Consider the following 15,335-nt stretch of genomic DNA (forward strand, 5'->3'; position numbering starts at 1 on the left):
ACCTTGTCAGAGCTCTAAGCTGAGCTCATACGGCGGCGGTGGCGGTGGCGCGGTCAGGGCAGGGCAGCGCCGGCCCGGCGGCCCCCTCTGGCCCGTCGCCATGGCGACCAGCGGCCGCGTCCCGCGGGGCGGAAGGGCCGCGCTCTCGCGAGATGGCGGCGGCCGGGCCGGGCCGCGCCGGAAGGAGGCGCGCGTTTGAAGGCGGCGGCGGCGGGAAGGGGCCGTGGCGGAGGCGGAACGGGGCAGGTGAGCGTGGCTGGCTGGGGCTGTGGAGTCACGGCGCTCCTGAGCTGCTGCTGCGGGCTCAGTGCGGGGCCCGGCCGAGCGGAGCGAGCTGTGGCCGCAGCGCCGGCTCCCCGCGCCGGGGCGGTGCCGGGCTGGCCCCTGCCCAGGACCGTTCCTTTCCAGGCGGGTGGCGCTTGAGGGTGCCTGAGCGCAGCCGCCGGCGCCGTGACGGAGTTGAGCTTCAAAAGTAGGGAGACGAGTTTTCTTCACTTTTAGAATCGGAATAACTGAACTGCGTAGTTATCGAGGTTCAGAAAGTTTAGGTGGTGCACTTTTAAAAGGCTTCTCGTTCTGCCGTGGGACGAAGATGAGCTTTAGGTTTTAATAGGATGTTCGCTTGCCAGGCGTTATTCGGTTCCAAACTGAAGTGCTTGTTTTACGGCTTGTTCAGCTAAGTATTTGTATATAGAATCATTTAGGTTTGAAGAGACGTCTAAGATCATCAATCATGTATCTTTTATCATGTGATTTTTGTATATAGATTAAATTTTGTGAAGGGCTTTAAAAAAAAAGCACACACGGGAGGAAGCATAGGTTTTTATTTGAACTGTACCAAATCATGAAGTAATTGGATGCTGGAAGTCTTTATAGTAAATTTTGTTTTGTTCTCAGTGTTTCATTCCAATCCTCTGTCTCTCTAACACACACACAAAAAAAAAAAAAAAAAAAAAAAAAAAAAACCAGAAAAAACTAAAAACCACCAAAAACCTGTTTTTTTTCAGGTGAGTAACTGAACCTGAAATCACACTGTTGCAGTTCTTGAGTTACATTGGATTTTACATTGGTTTTGAAAAGCTGCAAAAGTGAATGTCACATAAGAGGTTTTAAAATATCAAATGGCAAGGCTTTGGGAATCCCTCACATGGGGGGATGCAAGATGTGGAGTCCATATCACAACTTCAGAATGAAAATCAAGCCTCCAGTCTTAGTTCTAAATCTCTTGACTGAAAGACTTGCTTATTAAATCTTATTTGTTTTATCACTGGAGTTTAGCATAAACTGCTTAGATATTTACTTCTTAGTATGTTCAGTTATAAGTATTTTCAAGTCCTAGTTTCCATAATACATGTGTTTTTAACACATATTCTTAGAGGATATTTGTAATATTTGTTAGCTATCTTTTTGAAAAAGCCCAAGTGCAATTTCTTGTTCTCCAGTCTCCACCATTTACACAGTATGCTTTTAAAATAAGTTATCCATTATTTAAAAGAAATTATTGGAATTGACTCTGACTGATTTATGGCTTACACTTATAAAATGTTGTTGAAGTCACATGTTAAAATATAATTCTCAGCTTCTCTTGGTATCTTGAGGGAATCAATATTAACACTTTGTTAAATAATGCCTGTGAAACACTGAAAGGTGAATGGAATATTTATATGATTGTCAAATATTTACTTTGAATTTGAACCAACAAAACAGGGAAACTGGCAGAAAATGTCACCTGGCAAAGTTCTGCAACCTGCAGTGGAAATGAAGGTGGATGAACTCTTTTTGTGCTGGTTGAGTCAGCCTGCCACTCAGCTAATACTAAAGGACTGCTTGAGAAGAATCAAGAATAAGGAGAAAACAGAGTTTGGTAACACAGATTCAGGAAACAGTAAAAATAAGAACTTCACCAGTAAAAATTCCAATTCCAAGCAGTGCATATTAGGAGATACCAGATTGCCTTTGTTGTCTTTGAGTCCTCCTCAGCTTTCTACTGCTCTTCCATTGGCAACTCCAGCTAGCTCAAGGAACATTTCTAATGTTAGAGCAACACATCGATCCTCCGGGACCAAAGAAGTAAGTTTGTTTCTTTTTAGATTTATTTGTTTAAATGGAACTGACTTTTGTGTTTGTGGTATTGGCAAATTATGTAAGTAAATAGTTACCCCAGAGGAGGTATCAGGAGTGGAGTGAAGCAGCTGCACTGAACCTAAAATACCAATGTTTGTGTATTATTAGTGGATAGGTGGCCTGAGCTTCCATAAGACTATCTTGGGTCCTTGCCATCTAATTGTGGATAAATTTAAGTCCTTGTGTTTGTGTTCCTTTTGTAACAGACTGCCTTGACTGCAAATATTCCTTTGTCTAATGATACCAGGCACTGTTGTTAGTACAAGACTCAAATTTGGCTTCACTGGATCTGCATATTAACAAAGTAATTGTTTTGGTACTGCATGGTACACTCAGCACTTCCTTCCTAATGAGCGCTTTATTTGTAACAGACAATGCCCTCTGTGCAAGGATGGCAACCCTGCCCCCAACCTGAAACCTTCTTTTTAGGCTTGCAGTTCAGTTCAAAATCTAGTTTCTAGCTCTTTTCATAAAGAAAAACCAAACTGGATAGAAAATTTTGTCATGACTGACAAAATTAAGTGTTGCTTATGTATTATCAACAACCCTAGAATCATAGAATTACAGAATGATTTGGACTGCACGGGACCTTCATGACCCTCTAGTTCCAGCCACCCTGCCATGGACAGGGACATCTTCCATTAGACCACATTGCACAAAGCCCCATCCAGCCAGGCTTTGAGCACTCCCAGGATGGGAGATGCACAGCTTCTCTGGACAGCCTGTTTCAGTAAAGAATTTCAATAATTTCTTCATAATATTTGATCTAAACCTACCCTTGGTTTAGTTTAGATTCAAGCCCTTTTAGTTGTGTTTAGTTTAAAGCCCTTTCCCCTTGTCCTGTCACAACATGCCCCTTTAAGTACTGGAAGGCTTCTCTAAGTTCTCCCCAGAGCCTTCTCTTCTCCACATGGAACAACCTCAACTCTCTCAGCCTCTCTTCTTTGGCAAGGGACTGCAGCCCTGTGATCATCTTTGTGACCTTCCTCTGGACTTGCTCCAGCAGATCCACATCCTTCTTTTGCTGAGCACCCCAGAGGTGGGCACAGCACTCCAGCTGGGCTCTCACCAGAGCAGAGCAGAGGGGCAGAATCACCCACCTTGCCCTGCTGGCTGGCTGATTTTGTTGCAGCCCAGGATGTTTGGCTTTCTGAGCTGCAAGTGCACATTGCTGGGTCATGCTGAGCTTTTCATCCAGCAACATCCCCAAGTCCTCCATCCCAGGGCTCCTCTCAGTCTGTTCCCCACCCAGTCTGTTTGTGGCTTGGGATTTTCTTGTCCCAGATGCAGAGCCTTCCACTTGACCTTGCTGAACTTCATGACATTCATAAAGACTTCAAAGAGTTTTTATGCTGTTTGTGCTATAGGACTATAAATTCATACATTTTAATAGTACTGGAAGATTTTAAGAGATTGTAATTCCCAATTGCTCTATATACTTTGGTATCTAACTTATTGCAGTGTCCAAACCTGGTATCCCAGAGAAGCCTGTTCAGTTGGGTAAGGGTAGAGAGGATAAAGCTGGGATGTTTAAGAGGATCAGTTATTTATTGTTTGTTATTGATATGCATTGAGTGTGTAGACTTACCCTTTAAGCCACAGGAGTAACAGCATGACACTTTTGCACTTAAACATTTAATCTGAAGTGACCTCTTGGTTTCATAAATACTAATTTTCAAATCTAGTCTGACAACTTCCTAGCTCCAAAACACCACATGTCCAGTCCAGTGTTTGTCTAGATTGACTTTACAATAACAGGGACTTGTGTTTATGTACAATCACCAGCCAGACAGCAGGGCATGATGATTGATTTACTTTTTTGTTGTTGTTCACACTATTATATTTCCTGTTCTAGTAAAATGCAGATAGTCAGTCAACAGATGCTCAGTTTATTCTCATATCAGATAAAAGCAGGCAAAGCAAAAGACAAAGTTTTCTGTTAAAACTCACTGTTATTTACTATACTTGATCACTAACTTGTGTACTGCAATTTCTCTTCATGTGTCTTGGTTGATTGCTTGAAGTAAATTCCATACAGAAGAACTAGAAGAGATTAATGAAGAGTAACATCCTTGACTTAATTGGAATTGTTTGTATAGTGCTGAGAGAGAACCTAGAGGAATTAGGTTGTTCCTTGCTTGAGTAGGTTGGGGAGGGGGAATTTCCAATCATATTTATAGCTTTATTATTCAGGTGAACTAAATCTTCATCAAAAGTTTCTTAATCTCTAAGTGTAAATTGCATTTTCAGCTGGAATTAGCTCTTAAATACCACCAAGAATTGCATGTTCTGCCACAACAGTGTATTTTCTCTTAGAAAGCACAATGTACCCCAATTTCTTCCACAAACTACCTCACACAGTGTCAAAACTAATGCATCTGCTGTTGTGCATCTTATTATGTTTCTCAGATGAAGCCACAATGGTTCTACTTACCTCATATGAGTTTTAAGTAAGTTTGAGGCCCTCATCTTGTTTCTATAAGTGGAAGAAAATGTTTCAGATGCTGGACCTACAGTACAAGCTAATACAGATTAAAATTCTAAATATCAGTACTAGAAAATGATAAAAGTTAATGTGCTTAGCTCTGTGTGCATGTGGGTGATGTTAGGAAAAGGCTTTTACATCCAGTCATAAAGAGCTGGGGAATTATTTCTTTTTTGGACTATGTAAGTCAACTTAAGCATCTTACTAAACTTTTTCTCTTGTGCACTGGAAGTCTCATAAGGCAGCATACAAGCAGTTAACCTACTTTGGCATGATACATTTTCAGTATCACTGAGCTAAATCACTGCATTTGATTATGGGTAAGGCTGCTATATGCCTTTTTCCTGTTTCTTAAAGTGTTCCTGCAATTTTTTTGAAGGATAATACAAACAATAAAGCTGATAACATAAAACCACCATCTTTAAGTAATTACCAGGAAGTAAATATGATTGTGTAGGAAAACAACATTTTCATCCTACAGGTTTCTGTACTTGTTAGCAAAACATGTCTTTCTGAACAGGAAGCATTCTTAATTAGAATCTAATTAGATGTGTAATCTTTTTATACTTTAAACAGTAGCATATGAGCAAAATAAGTTGGTGTGCTGATGGCAACCATTAAACAGCATTAAATGTACTGTAGCTGTCAGCTATTGTATTCAAGGAGATCTTTGCTTTTTTTCCAGAGATTGGCTTATAATTGAAGCCTGTGGGTTATATTTCTATCCAAAATACAGAAATTGCCATGTATTTTGCTGAAACACTAATGTCATGCCAGAGGAAAATTTGCTGTCTTTCAAGATAGTTGGAGCCCTCTCCTGATTAGCAAGTCAAAAGTACTTATTCCAATAATGAAAGAACCTACATGGTCTTCATAGATTTTTTTCATCTGGACAGGTCACTTAAAAACATGTTAAAAGTAAAAAACATGTTGACTTAATCCAAATGCACATTTCAAAACCTTTTCAAAGCTCTGCCATGAAAATTCATCTTTCAGGGTGTTTTAATGCAAATGAAAACAAAACAGTGTTTGTTTAGGGATTTTTTTTCCTTTATGGGAAAAAAAATGACACTTTCCTTTATGCTTTACTTTGCTTCGCTTGCATGGTGCCATTCACAGTGAGGCAGAAATGTGACTGTCCCCATTGTGTGAACATGTTAATTGCAGAGTTCTGGTGCTTTGGTTATGTGATGTGAAGTGCTTGCTAGCACTTGGTATTCTGCAAGTAGGCCTGTGATTTCTATGTACTATATGCTTCAAATAACAAAAAAGTAGAGACAAAAAATTTCAGCATTCAAGTCTCAATTATTTTCTGAGTGTATTGTTGAAGAAATTCTAGGGCTGTAACTTTGAAACTAGAAGGATGCTGTAGATTTCTTCTAACCCTTATCACAACTGTAGATAGATTTAACAGTGTTTCTTGGAGTCTAGATTATCCTAAGCACATGGGGCATACACAATTGTACACTGGGCATCCTACTGTCAAAAATCCCAGTCCTCAAGGTCTAAAAGGTGCCATGGGCAAGATGTTTAATCCTGACCAGCTGGTGTGCAAGGCATCTGGGGAAATTATTCACAGAATTCCCTATGGGCATTTTGTGGGATGGTGTTGTAGAGAGAATGCGATATAATCAGAAGTACTTCAAAGTTATTTTCCATTTCTCTGCAGGGTCAACCTTTGATATAAAGGTACTTCTTGAAATGGTTTCTTTGTTTCCTTTATCTGATAAGCATGATGTTCCTGCTTGTTATCCTGTGGCAATTAAAGCTCATTTTCCTCCTATTTCTGTAACTTGTAAATGTTTTTACTTTTTTAATATATGGCTGCTTAGCTTCAACATGAGCAACATTCTTGCCAAATTTTTGTAATCAGTTGCTTGATTTAAACGTAGTGATACTGCTGTGATCCATTGTAGTTTAAAGAGAGGCTAGAATGAAACCTTTTAACATGGGCTGAAGTCTGAATAACACTTAACAGTTGCTTTTTGAAACAAATTAATTCTGAGAGCTCCGGGTGGAGAGTAGCTGGGCTGATACCATCATTTTACAAAGTGCGTCTGCATCTGAATTGCTGCCTCGTTCATAGCAGAACTGTGAACTCCAGAGCCTGGGCTGTGCTAGCATTGCTCTGCACACCAGGTTGTGCTGTGTGGTCCAGCACAGACACTCCCTAACTCTGTGTCAGACAGATAGTGTTAGTAGTGCCATGTCCTATCACTAAGTGGGCAGGATGCTGGACTTGGCTTTCAACTCAAGCCCGTGACTTAAAGGGAGACTGTAAATAACCTGCTATCAAACTGATGTACTTTCACAGTGATAACTGGGCATTATGAGAGATGTCAGCATTAGTGTGATCTCAATAAAGCTCCTTCTATGGTGCCAACAAAGAAAGGGCAGCCAAAAGTTCATATTAGAGTCTGGAAGAGTGCAGTTATAGGTGCTCCTATAAAATCATTATTAGCTTTGAGTGGGGTGATGTAATAGCAGTCAACATAAGCAGCACTGGTAGTATGTTGTGTTATTCATCTTAAGCTTTGCTGTACTGAATAGCTTGGAATAGAAGAGCCATTTTCCTGATTAAAGAACTAACTGTTCTTTTTATTCATAATTGAGAAACTGAATTGAGAAACTGTTGTAGGGTTATGATAATGCTCCTTATTCTAACTGTATCTTGTTACCCTGGCATGTAAATGTTACTCTTGTTGGCAGTTATATTGATTTTGTTTACACTTTGTGCTTTATTTAAAAAATAATGAACTTTTGTCCTCTTTCAAAGTGGCAGTTGTACTTGTGTCCTACTGGAAACTCATATTTTTATATGCTGCATGCAGTCTAAGAGTTTTTTGGCATTTCTAGTACTGAGAAATGGAAATCAGAATTTTTTAGCTTTCTTCAGGTGAGTTTGAAGCTCACCTGAATCCTGACCAAGGACAATTAAAATTAATTCAGTTGTGAATTATGACATTTATTAATGACAGTCACACCTGTGTGAGTAACTGGCACTTAAAAGCAAACAAAAAGAAGTTCAAAGCTATATCATCATCGCTTACAGGTCATTACTTTTCAGTAGCTTCTCTGTTCAGTCTTTTAAAACAAGTAAACTTAATTATAGCTTTATATCAGTCATTTAAACAGTCCTTTTTTTAAAATGGGTGCTCAGTCTGTGAGGAAATTAGGTATTGATGTAGATGAGATAGCACTTTTTTTTTTTTTAATCCAGTGATGCTAAAAACAGTGAACCTGTTTTTAAGAATTTCTTCATATGTCTTACATTTACTCTGTCAGCAAGAAATAAACTTGAGGCCAAAAGTATGTATGGGCTTACTTCAGCATAAAACCACAAATGCAGCTCATCCAGTGAACGAGTTTGTCCACTGTTGTTTCCTAGTCAATGAGTGCTCAGGACTTTTCAGCAAGCCATGTTATGAGAAAAATCTTCCAAATGCCAGTGGTAAAACCACATGACCAAGTCTTGGCAAATTAAGAGGTTTTGCACTCACAATTTTCTTACAGTTGCCTTGCTTTCATTGTATTTAAGTCACTGCATTGATTCAATAAGATACTAATTAAGCCTACTCATTGTTTTTCACAGTCAGCAACAAATGGTTACTAAATTTAGTGTTTTAAGTGTGCCATAATATGTAAATAACTCCTTTGTTATTTACATATAATATGCAAATGTTATGGTGTTGTGGGGTGCTGTTAGTGTGTCTTCCAGTTAACCCCATGATACCAGTGTCTGGTAGATAAGAATAATTTGTATTCTGCAAACAACAGATACAACTTAAAATGAGTCCATGGAAACCTACAGTGACCAAGATGTGTTTTTAAAAGCATGTTCCAGTATTTAATGTTAGATGTGCTCCTTTTGCATAGCAATCATGTGAAAAATAGCTAGAAACTGTAGAGCCACCTATGTACTGCTTCTTGACCACAGGTGCTTGCAGGAACGATGAGCTCTTGGGATATGTGTCCCTATGTGTCCCATTAACCTTGTGCATGCTGTTTAGTTTCATTTCATATGGAACTAGCCTTGGATATTTGTTCTGTACAGATCCTGCTAGAAACTTTGGCTGATTTCAGATTGAGTGGGATGAGCTGGAAGTCTAAAAGGAAAATGTACATGGAATCTACATGGGGAGATATAGGGGGAAATACTGAGTGGGTGCTGAAGAAATCATTGCCAAATACTTGCATGATGTGTTCAGTGTGAATTAGGTTCAGTTTGATTTTCTTGACAAAAGAAGCCTTGTAGAACTTATCAAATTACTTGATTAGGTGTTTTTTTTTTTTGATTCAGCAGAATCAGGAGAGCAGTTCTCAATGAGTTTTATTCCTTTAGAAGCTAGATTTGTATTGATAAACAATAAACAATCTTCCAAAATTTGTAAACATTTCTAGGAGATGTGATGAATACTGATGGATGGTAAATAATAATCTTTGTGACATACTTTACCCAAAGATGAAGCAAAGTATTTGAAATTATGCAATATTGAAACAATGAGCTAGATTATTCTTCTACCTGCAAAATCTTGGTGAATAGTCATTTACAGCAAATACTGTAACAGGAGACTTTCCTGTTGTAGTATCAGATTTTTAAACAAAAGATGACTAATTTTCTTCTCTTACTTGCTTTTAACATACGAAAAACACCATGTAAAATTTTGACTCCTTGCTTATTTATCAAGTGACAAAATTAAGCCCAGTGTTTTAGAACAATTTTTCCAGACTGCTTGAAAAAAATATGTAAAATTTACATAACGACTTACTTCAGATGGAAGTACTGAACAGGTTATACAGTGTTTAACTAAATTGCTGGACAGTTATAAAATGTCATTTATGTTCTTAATACCAGACTTCTAAATTACTGTCAACTTCTAAGTTAAGGTGGCACAATGTAAATAATAACAATAATAACAGTCTAGAAATTACTAAATATCCGAAATGGCCAGTGTGACTTTGTAAAGTTCCATAATGCATATCATTAAACTTGGTTGTAAAAGCTGTTGTCTCTTGTAGGAAAATTTCTGGCATTCTGAATCAGCCTGAACTAATTGTTTATTTTAATCTAAGTCTGCTATTCAGAGGCTTATATTGGTAAAATTACAAGTGCATGCATTGTGGACTGTAGCTTCATCTGTGGATAGCCTCTGTAGCATCACAGTTGATTGAAAATGTAAAAGCACAGCATCTTATTAGAGGAAATGTGACTAATTTGTGTAATCCATAGTAGATTTTTTCTTTATAGCTTTCTCTCTTTAATACTCACCTCATCAGCATCAATTTGGGTGGTCTTGGTTTTCATGATCTGATGAATAGGTTCATGTGAAGATCATGAATAGTAAATAGGCTTCATCTGCAAAACTATTCCAACAACCTTTTTCCCTTAAAAGTCAGTTTATGCTGTACACAAATAAATAAAATGTGAAGTGACTTTTTTTAAGACGGCAGAGAACATGAGAATTATTCTAAAGGGTTGTAAACCATTCCTTTGTTGTCAGGCATTGGTTTTATAACTTATTGATGCTTGCCGAAGTTAGTCTGTCAGATGCAGTTGACAAACTGAAAAAGGCCTTTGCTATGTCTTAGGAGTCCAGGCTGTGTAATCATAGCAAGGTGACATGTATCTTATCTTAGTTGTAAGCTGATAATGGCCCTTAGCAGCTGGTGTTCATACACGGCTTTCTTTTGGTAATGTGCAGAAAATCTGATCAGCCCCTCCTTCCTGGCCTAACATGACCACACATCTGGCATCTAACTGCTCTATTTTTACTTACTCACTGTCTTGTCTCCTAAGAATTCTGGATTCTCTTAAATGCTGTGGAAAGAACTGCCAGGCATTGTTCTGTCTAATCCAAGACTACTGGAAAATTTAAATAATCATTCAAGAAGGTATTTACATGCAAGACTTCCCATTCCAGTGGGGAGGCATTGCATCCTACAAGAAAAAAACTTATGTATCTAGGCCCAGATGCACATGAACTCCCTCCCAAGGCCAAAGGATCAGTTTCTCCTTGGGAAGGTAGATTTCTGAACTGCACAGTGTCAACCTCTAGCAGTTCATCAGGATGTCATACTCACTCCAGGAAAACTGTCCATGACTTTTAAAGCAATCAGTTTCCATAGCTGGTTGTTGAATATGAGCCTAATGACTTGATTCCTTCTGCTGTGTGCGCATTGTACGTGTTAGCTCCCTTGGGTTTTGGGAGTGTACTGCTGCAAAGGGATGACTCCCATCCAAAGGAGAGTTAGGCATGGATAGTAGTACTTGGTTATTCTGTTCAGTTCACAAGTGCATTGTCCTCCTGTTCTCTTTTCATGCACAGCAGTTACAAATGGGAAGTTGCTAGCAAAAAGTTAGTTTCAGGATCTTTCAGTATAGCAAAGGCGAGGTATGGACCATCTGGCTTAGAAATAATTCTTGATAACATTAAATAATGGTGGTAGTCTAGACTAGACAATGATGTTTGAGTGGAAAAAAAAAGAATTCAGCATTTTAGGGTTGTTTGGTTTGGGTTTTCTTGTTTTCTTAGTCTAGCAAAGAATTGCTTCTTTTGTTTGTCTTCTAGTATATTTATGTAATTTCTTCTTTGTATTTTTTTGCCTCATAGTAGCTGTGTTTTAGCAAACATCCTTAGCTGATTGACTTCTTGTATATTTTCCTGACCTATTTGTTTTTACTAGTGCCTTCTTTCTACTTTAAACCTCTGAATATATCTTAAATACTACATTAGTCATGCCATATTTTTTTTCTCTGTATTGAAAAGGTGCCACCTTGCCTTGCTTCTCTTAACTGCTGTGTTCTGCCCCTCACTATTAAGTTACTTTTGTAAAGGGTTGCATTAGTTGCATTACAGCCCTTTACAGTGACTGATTTGGAGGTACAACAATTTTCTTTCCACAGTTAACCCAGAAGCCACTCTTAGTTTCTGCACCATCACAGGCTGAGAATGCTGTTGGGCTCCATGCTGTTGCCATTGGGATTGCCTATTCAGCCTTATTTAAATTTCCTCCAAAAGCCAAACAGGCTTTCTGTCATCTTGGTTCATGTTTTATTGGGTTGAATGCTAGATTCCAGTAACTAAAGTTTTTATATGGCTGAAAATTATTTTCTTGGGGTCTTCCTGTAATGCTTTTTCCAGATTTGAGGTCACTTCCACTTAAGAGATTAAGATGTTAATATACTGCTGGTATATGCTTCTGACAAGAAATTCTGGTTTGCTAGGCAAATACTTAAGGGGTTTTTAAAGTTGTCTTCCAGGTTGTATTTCCTCTACAATACCCAGAATATTGTGTTATTTTTGCTGTGTTACTCTTGTGTATTTTCAGATCTTTGTTAAAGTGATGAACTCTTTGGCCACAGTCCTTGAGTCCAGTCATTCATAGTGTGTATCTTTAGCTTTGGAAGGAAGCTCTGAGCATGCATCTTCCCCCTGTTTGTTTATCTAGCTAATAATAGGCTGCCAGGATACTTGAACAGCTTCATGGCTGGCACCCAGACCTTCACCCAGTAAAGGATTTTGCCTTAGCTTTCACTGGAGAGAATTCAGATTTAGAATAAAAGTAACACTAGAACACTTCCAGTTCAGTCAGGATGAAAGCTGACTTTCCCCTGTGATTAATTCATGACTGAAAAGGTTAAAACAGATCTTAGGGGACTCATGACCACATTGCTTTATAAGTGCTCAGTCTCCTTAAATGTGGCAATACCAACCCCTTTTCCATTTAGATGGTGAAAATTATGTGATTAGTAGCCAGTTGCAATCTCTGGAACAACAAATTGCAACCTGTGAACAACAAATACCCAGGTATATAAATGGCCACTAGGTTGGAAACCATAGTGCTAAAACATATGAGACTAACAATGGGATTGACTTGGAGCAGTGAAGTAATATTACGAGAAAGCAATGCAGAATATTCAAAACACTGAACCTGGTTTGCTGGCTAAGTTATGATGGGTTCTGAGTTCTGTTTGAATAAAGGAGGGAAATACACACCTCCTTCAAAAATGGAGTTCAGAACATTTCTTTGTTACTGAGGCTCCTTCAGCAGGTTCAGGAGCTCCAGGCCTTTTAGGTTACAGACTGGCACTTCACTCTTTTAGGTTAGCTCTCAGTGTGACAATCCATCACCTTAATGACATAGCACAGCCACATCAAATGAGACTGTGCATGTAGCAGCAAATGGGAATGCATCACCTGGTTGAAAGGAATGAAAATAGCAATTTAGGTGAGAAGATGCCTTTCCTTACCTCAAATAAGGGCTGTTCTGCCTAACCTGAAACACAATCTGCCTTGCAATACAACCTTCCTGACCTTCCACATTTTGGTCTGGAATGGTTATCTGTTGCCAGAATAGGATTCCTCTCCTACTCTAACACCTCAGTGCTTCATCTCAAGTTCCAGGCACGCTGCTGTTGTGTACTGCATGCCCAGTTTTTTGTTGACTTCCCTGTGGCCAAGATTTATCCCAGGTTAGTTGATTTAGTCTTCCTAAAAGACAGTGAGTGACAGCCAAATTTGCTCAATGCAGTTGGATAGTCTGGTCATGCCAACCACAACATGTCTGACTCTTGCCTTGTCAATTCCTTTCTTGTTCTCCCGCTTCCAAAAGAAATAAATATCTTCATAACGAGCTGCAGTAGAGAAGTGGGAGGCAGGGACTGGACTGGATACTAAATTAAAACCAAGAAAGCAGGTGTTTTGTCATTATTTACTTTCTAACAGTGTGTCATAAACTAAAAAAAAATCCAGTTAAGACAAATCATGTTTCACTAGCACTTTTTCATAGTTTTCTTAATTGAACAGGAATATTTACTGTGGGATTTTAATGCAGTGTTACATATAGAATGGCTATGAATGGATAAATATGGCTAAAGATTGTATGGGAGTAAAATAGTGCCATTCAGTAAAAGAAATCTCTGACATAGTGGTGAAAGAGTTGTTTTGGGCTGTGTACATTTTGTGTAATCAGGAAAATGGCCTTATTTAAAGTAGGAGGGATGAAAACTGAGTAGGTTTGGCAAGGTCTTTCATTTTATGCTGTTTGTAACTAAACTTGTGCATGACAATTATGTTGATAATAAATAGCCAACATCTCTATCTTTAGAGAATTTGGAGGTGCTAACAATGTTCACAGCCTGGAATAATAAGAGTTACTGTACTCGTAATTGTAATGGTGATATTTGAAAAAAAACAAATCCATCAAAATAACTAAAGATTGCTATGATAAAGGTATATCCATTTAAAATGTGAAAACTCCACTAGTTATAAGTTATTGTACCTAAAACTGCAAAGGAGAAGGAACTGAAGGTCACTTGAATTTTCACAAAGCTTATCAGATTTCTGTTTCCATGAAGAATATTGATGTGTATTAAAATTTGGCCTCACCACCCCCATAAAATATATTTGAGATTCAGTACACTGAAAATAGAGTGGTAGTGGAGTCTAATGCTAGTGAAATGTGACAGGTATGCAATCTAGCATGTGGACGTTAATGTTTATAAAGCTACTTAGGCAAAAAAGTATCCTGTCAATTTTTTCAAATTTTGTGACATCATTTATATTTCTAATGTAACCTTTTGGTAAAAAATTATTTAAAGCAGTGTTTCAGTGTGGTAACATTAACTTCATTTCTGCTATGGTTTTCCATCTTAACATTTAAATTTTTAGATTCTTGAAATACAGTAACTGAGGTTTTTTTTACATCAGTCTATATCTATTTATTGATTATGTGAGCCATTCTGAAAGCCTGTCTGAAGCTCTTTGCCATTGCCTTCATTGTCCCAGTGTAATAGGGTTCCTACTAAAGAACAAAATAGTTTAAAAGGAATTAATTGCTGTGTAATAAGCCTTATCCTTCGGTGAGGTTCTTCATTGAAGCTAGACAGTGAGTGTTTTGTGACAGAAGGGAAAGCTGAGGGGGATGGGAGGAGGAGGAAGCTAGAAAATAACACGGCTGGCCTCTCTGCATTCCTGTAGAGCTTGCCTTTTTTAAAATTGGAAGCTGCTTTTATAGATGCTCCTCCAAATACGGTTTTCATTTTCCATAATGTCCCATTTAGACTTTGGAATGCCTGGATGAAAGGGCAGGCCCCCAAAGTGACTTCCCAATCTGTTTTTGCAATTCCAGCCAAGTTCCCTTTAATGTATGGAGCGGGCGAAGTTGAGCTGACTCTTATAATATCCCAGAAGTCGGGTGCAGCTGCTGCTTTAAGCGGCACTGAGAGATAATACAACAGCTCTGCTATTTACTGGGACTTGAGTGCCTGGACTGGCACACAGAGACATTATATGAAATCCGAAAGCATGAGGATAAAGGAGATTTCTTTGCGGCAAGATCCCGATCTAAGAAAGGAGTTGGCACTGCTAGCTCGAGGATGTGATTTTGTTTTACCTTCTAGATTCAAGAAGAGACTGAAAGCTTTTCAGCAGGTTCAGGTTTGTCTTTCTGTTCTCATACAATTAAGTTATTGTTGTCAATTGTACCTTTATAACCACTCAAACTGCAGGCAATGCTTGGAAGCTGTCACTCAGCTAGCAGAGTTTTGATAGTCTGTTCCATATATGATGATTTCTTCTGTGTTTTAAAGGACTGTGGTGGGGGTTTTGTGCAAAGAAAAGATGAGAGTTTGCTGAAGCACATACCACAGCTCAAGTACAATGTTTGCACAGAGGTATATGCAGTGCAAAGTTGGTACATTTAATGCTATTAGGCTTTTAAAGAC

General features: G+C 38.6%; 1 protein-coding gene across 2 annotated transcripts in view; it reads left to right on the plus strand.

Annotated features, from left to right (window-relative positions):
* Positions 1–223: 223 nt before the first annotated feature.
* Positions 224–15,335, plus strand: part of PPP2R3B (protein phosphatase 2 regulatory subunit B''beta) — a 44,974-nt gene continuing 29,862 nt past the window's right edge. The window contains exons 1-2 of one of the 2 annotated variants that reach the window (XM_058824944.1): positions 224–246; positions 1,708–2,070. In XM_058824944.1, coding sequence (XP_058680927.1) covers positions 1,723–2,070 — 348 coding nt within the window. In that variant the 5' untranslated portion in view covers positions 224–246; positions 1,708–1,722. Of the gene's footprint in view, positions 247–1,707; positions 2,071–14,841; positions 15,049–15,335 lie in introns of those variants that run through there. The other variant, XM_058824945.1, reaches the window with a different exon arrangement.

This window comes from Ammospiza caudacuta, chromosome 2 (assembly GCF_027887145.1).
Source record: "Ammospiza caudacuta isolate bAmmCau1 chromosome 2, bAmmCau1.pri, whole genome shotgun sequence".
Classification (NCBI taxonomy): Eukaryota; Metazoa; Chordata; class Aves; order Passeriformes; family Passerellidae; genus Ammospiza; species Ammospiza caudacuta.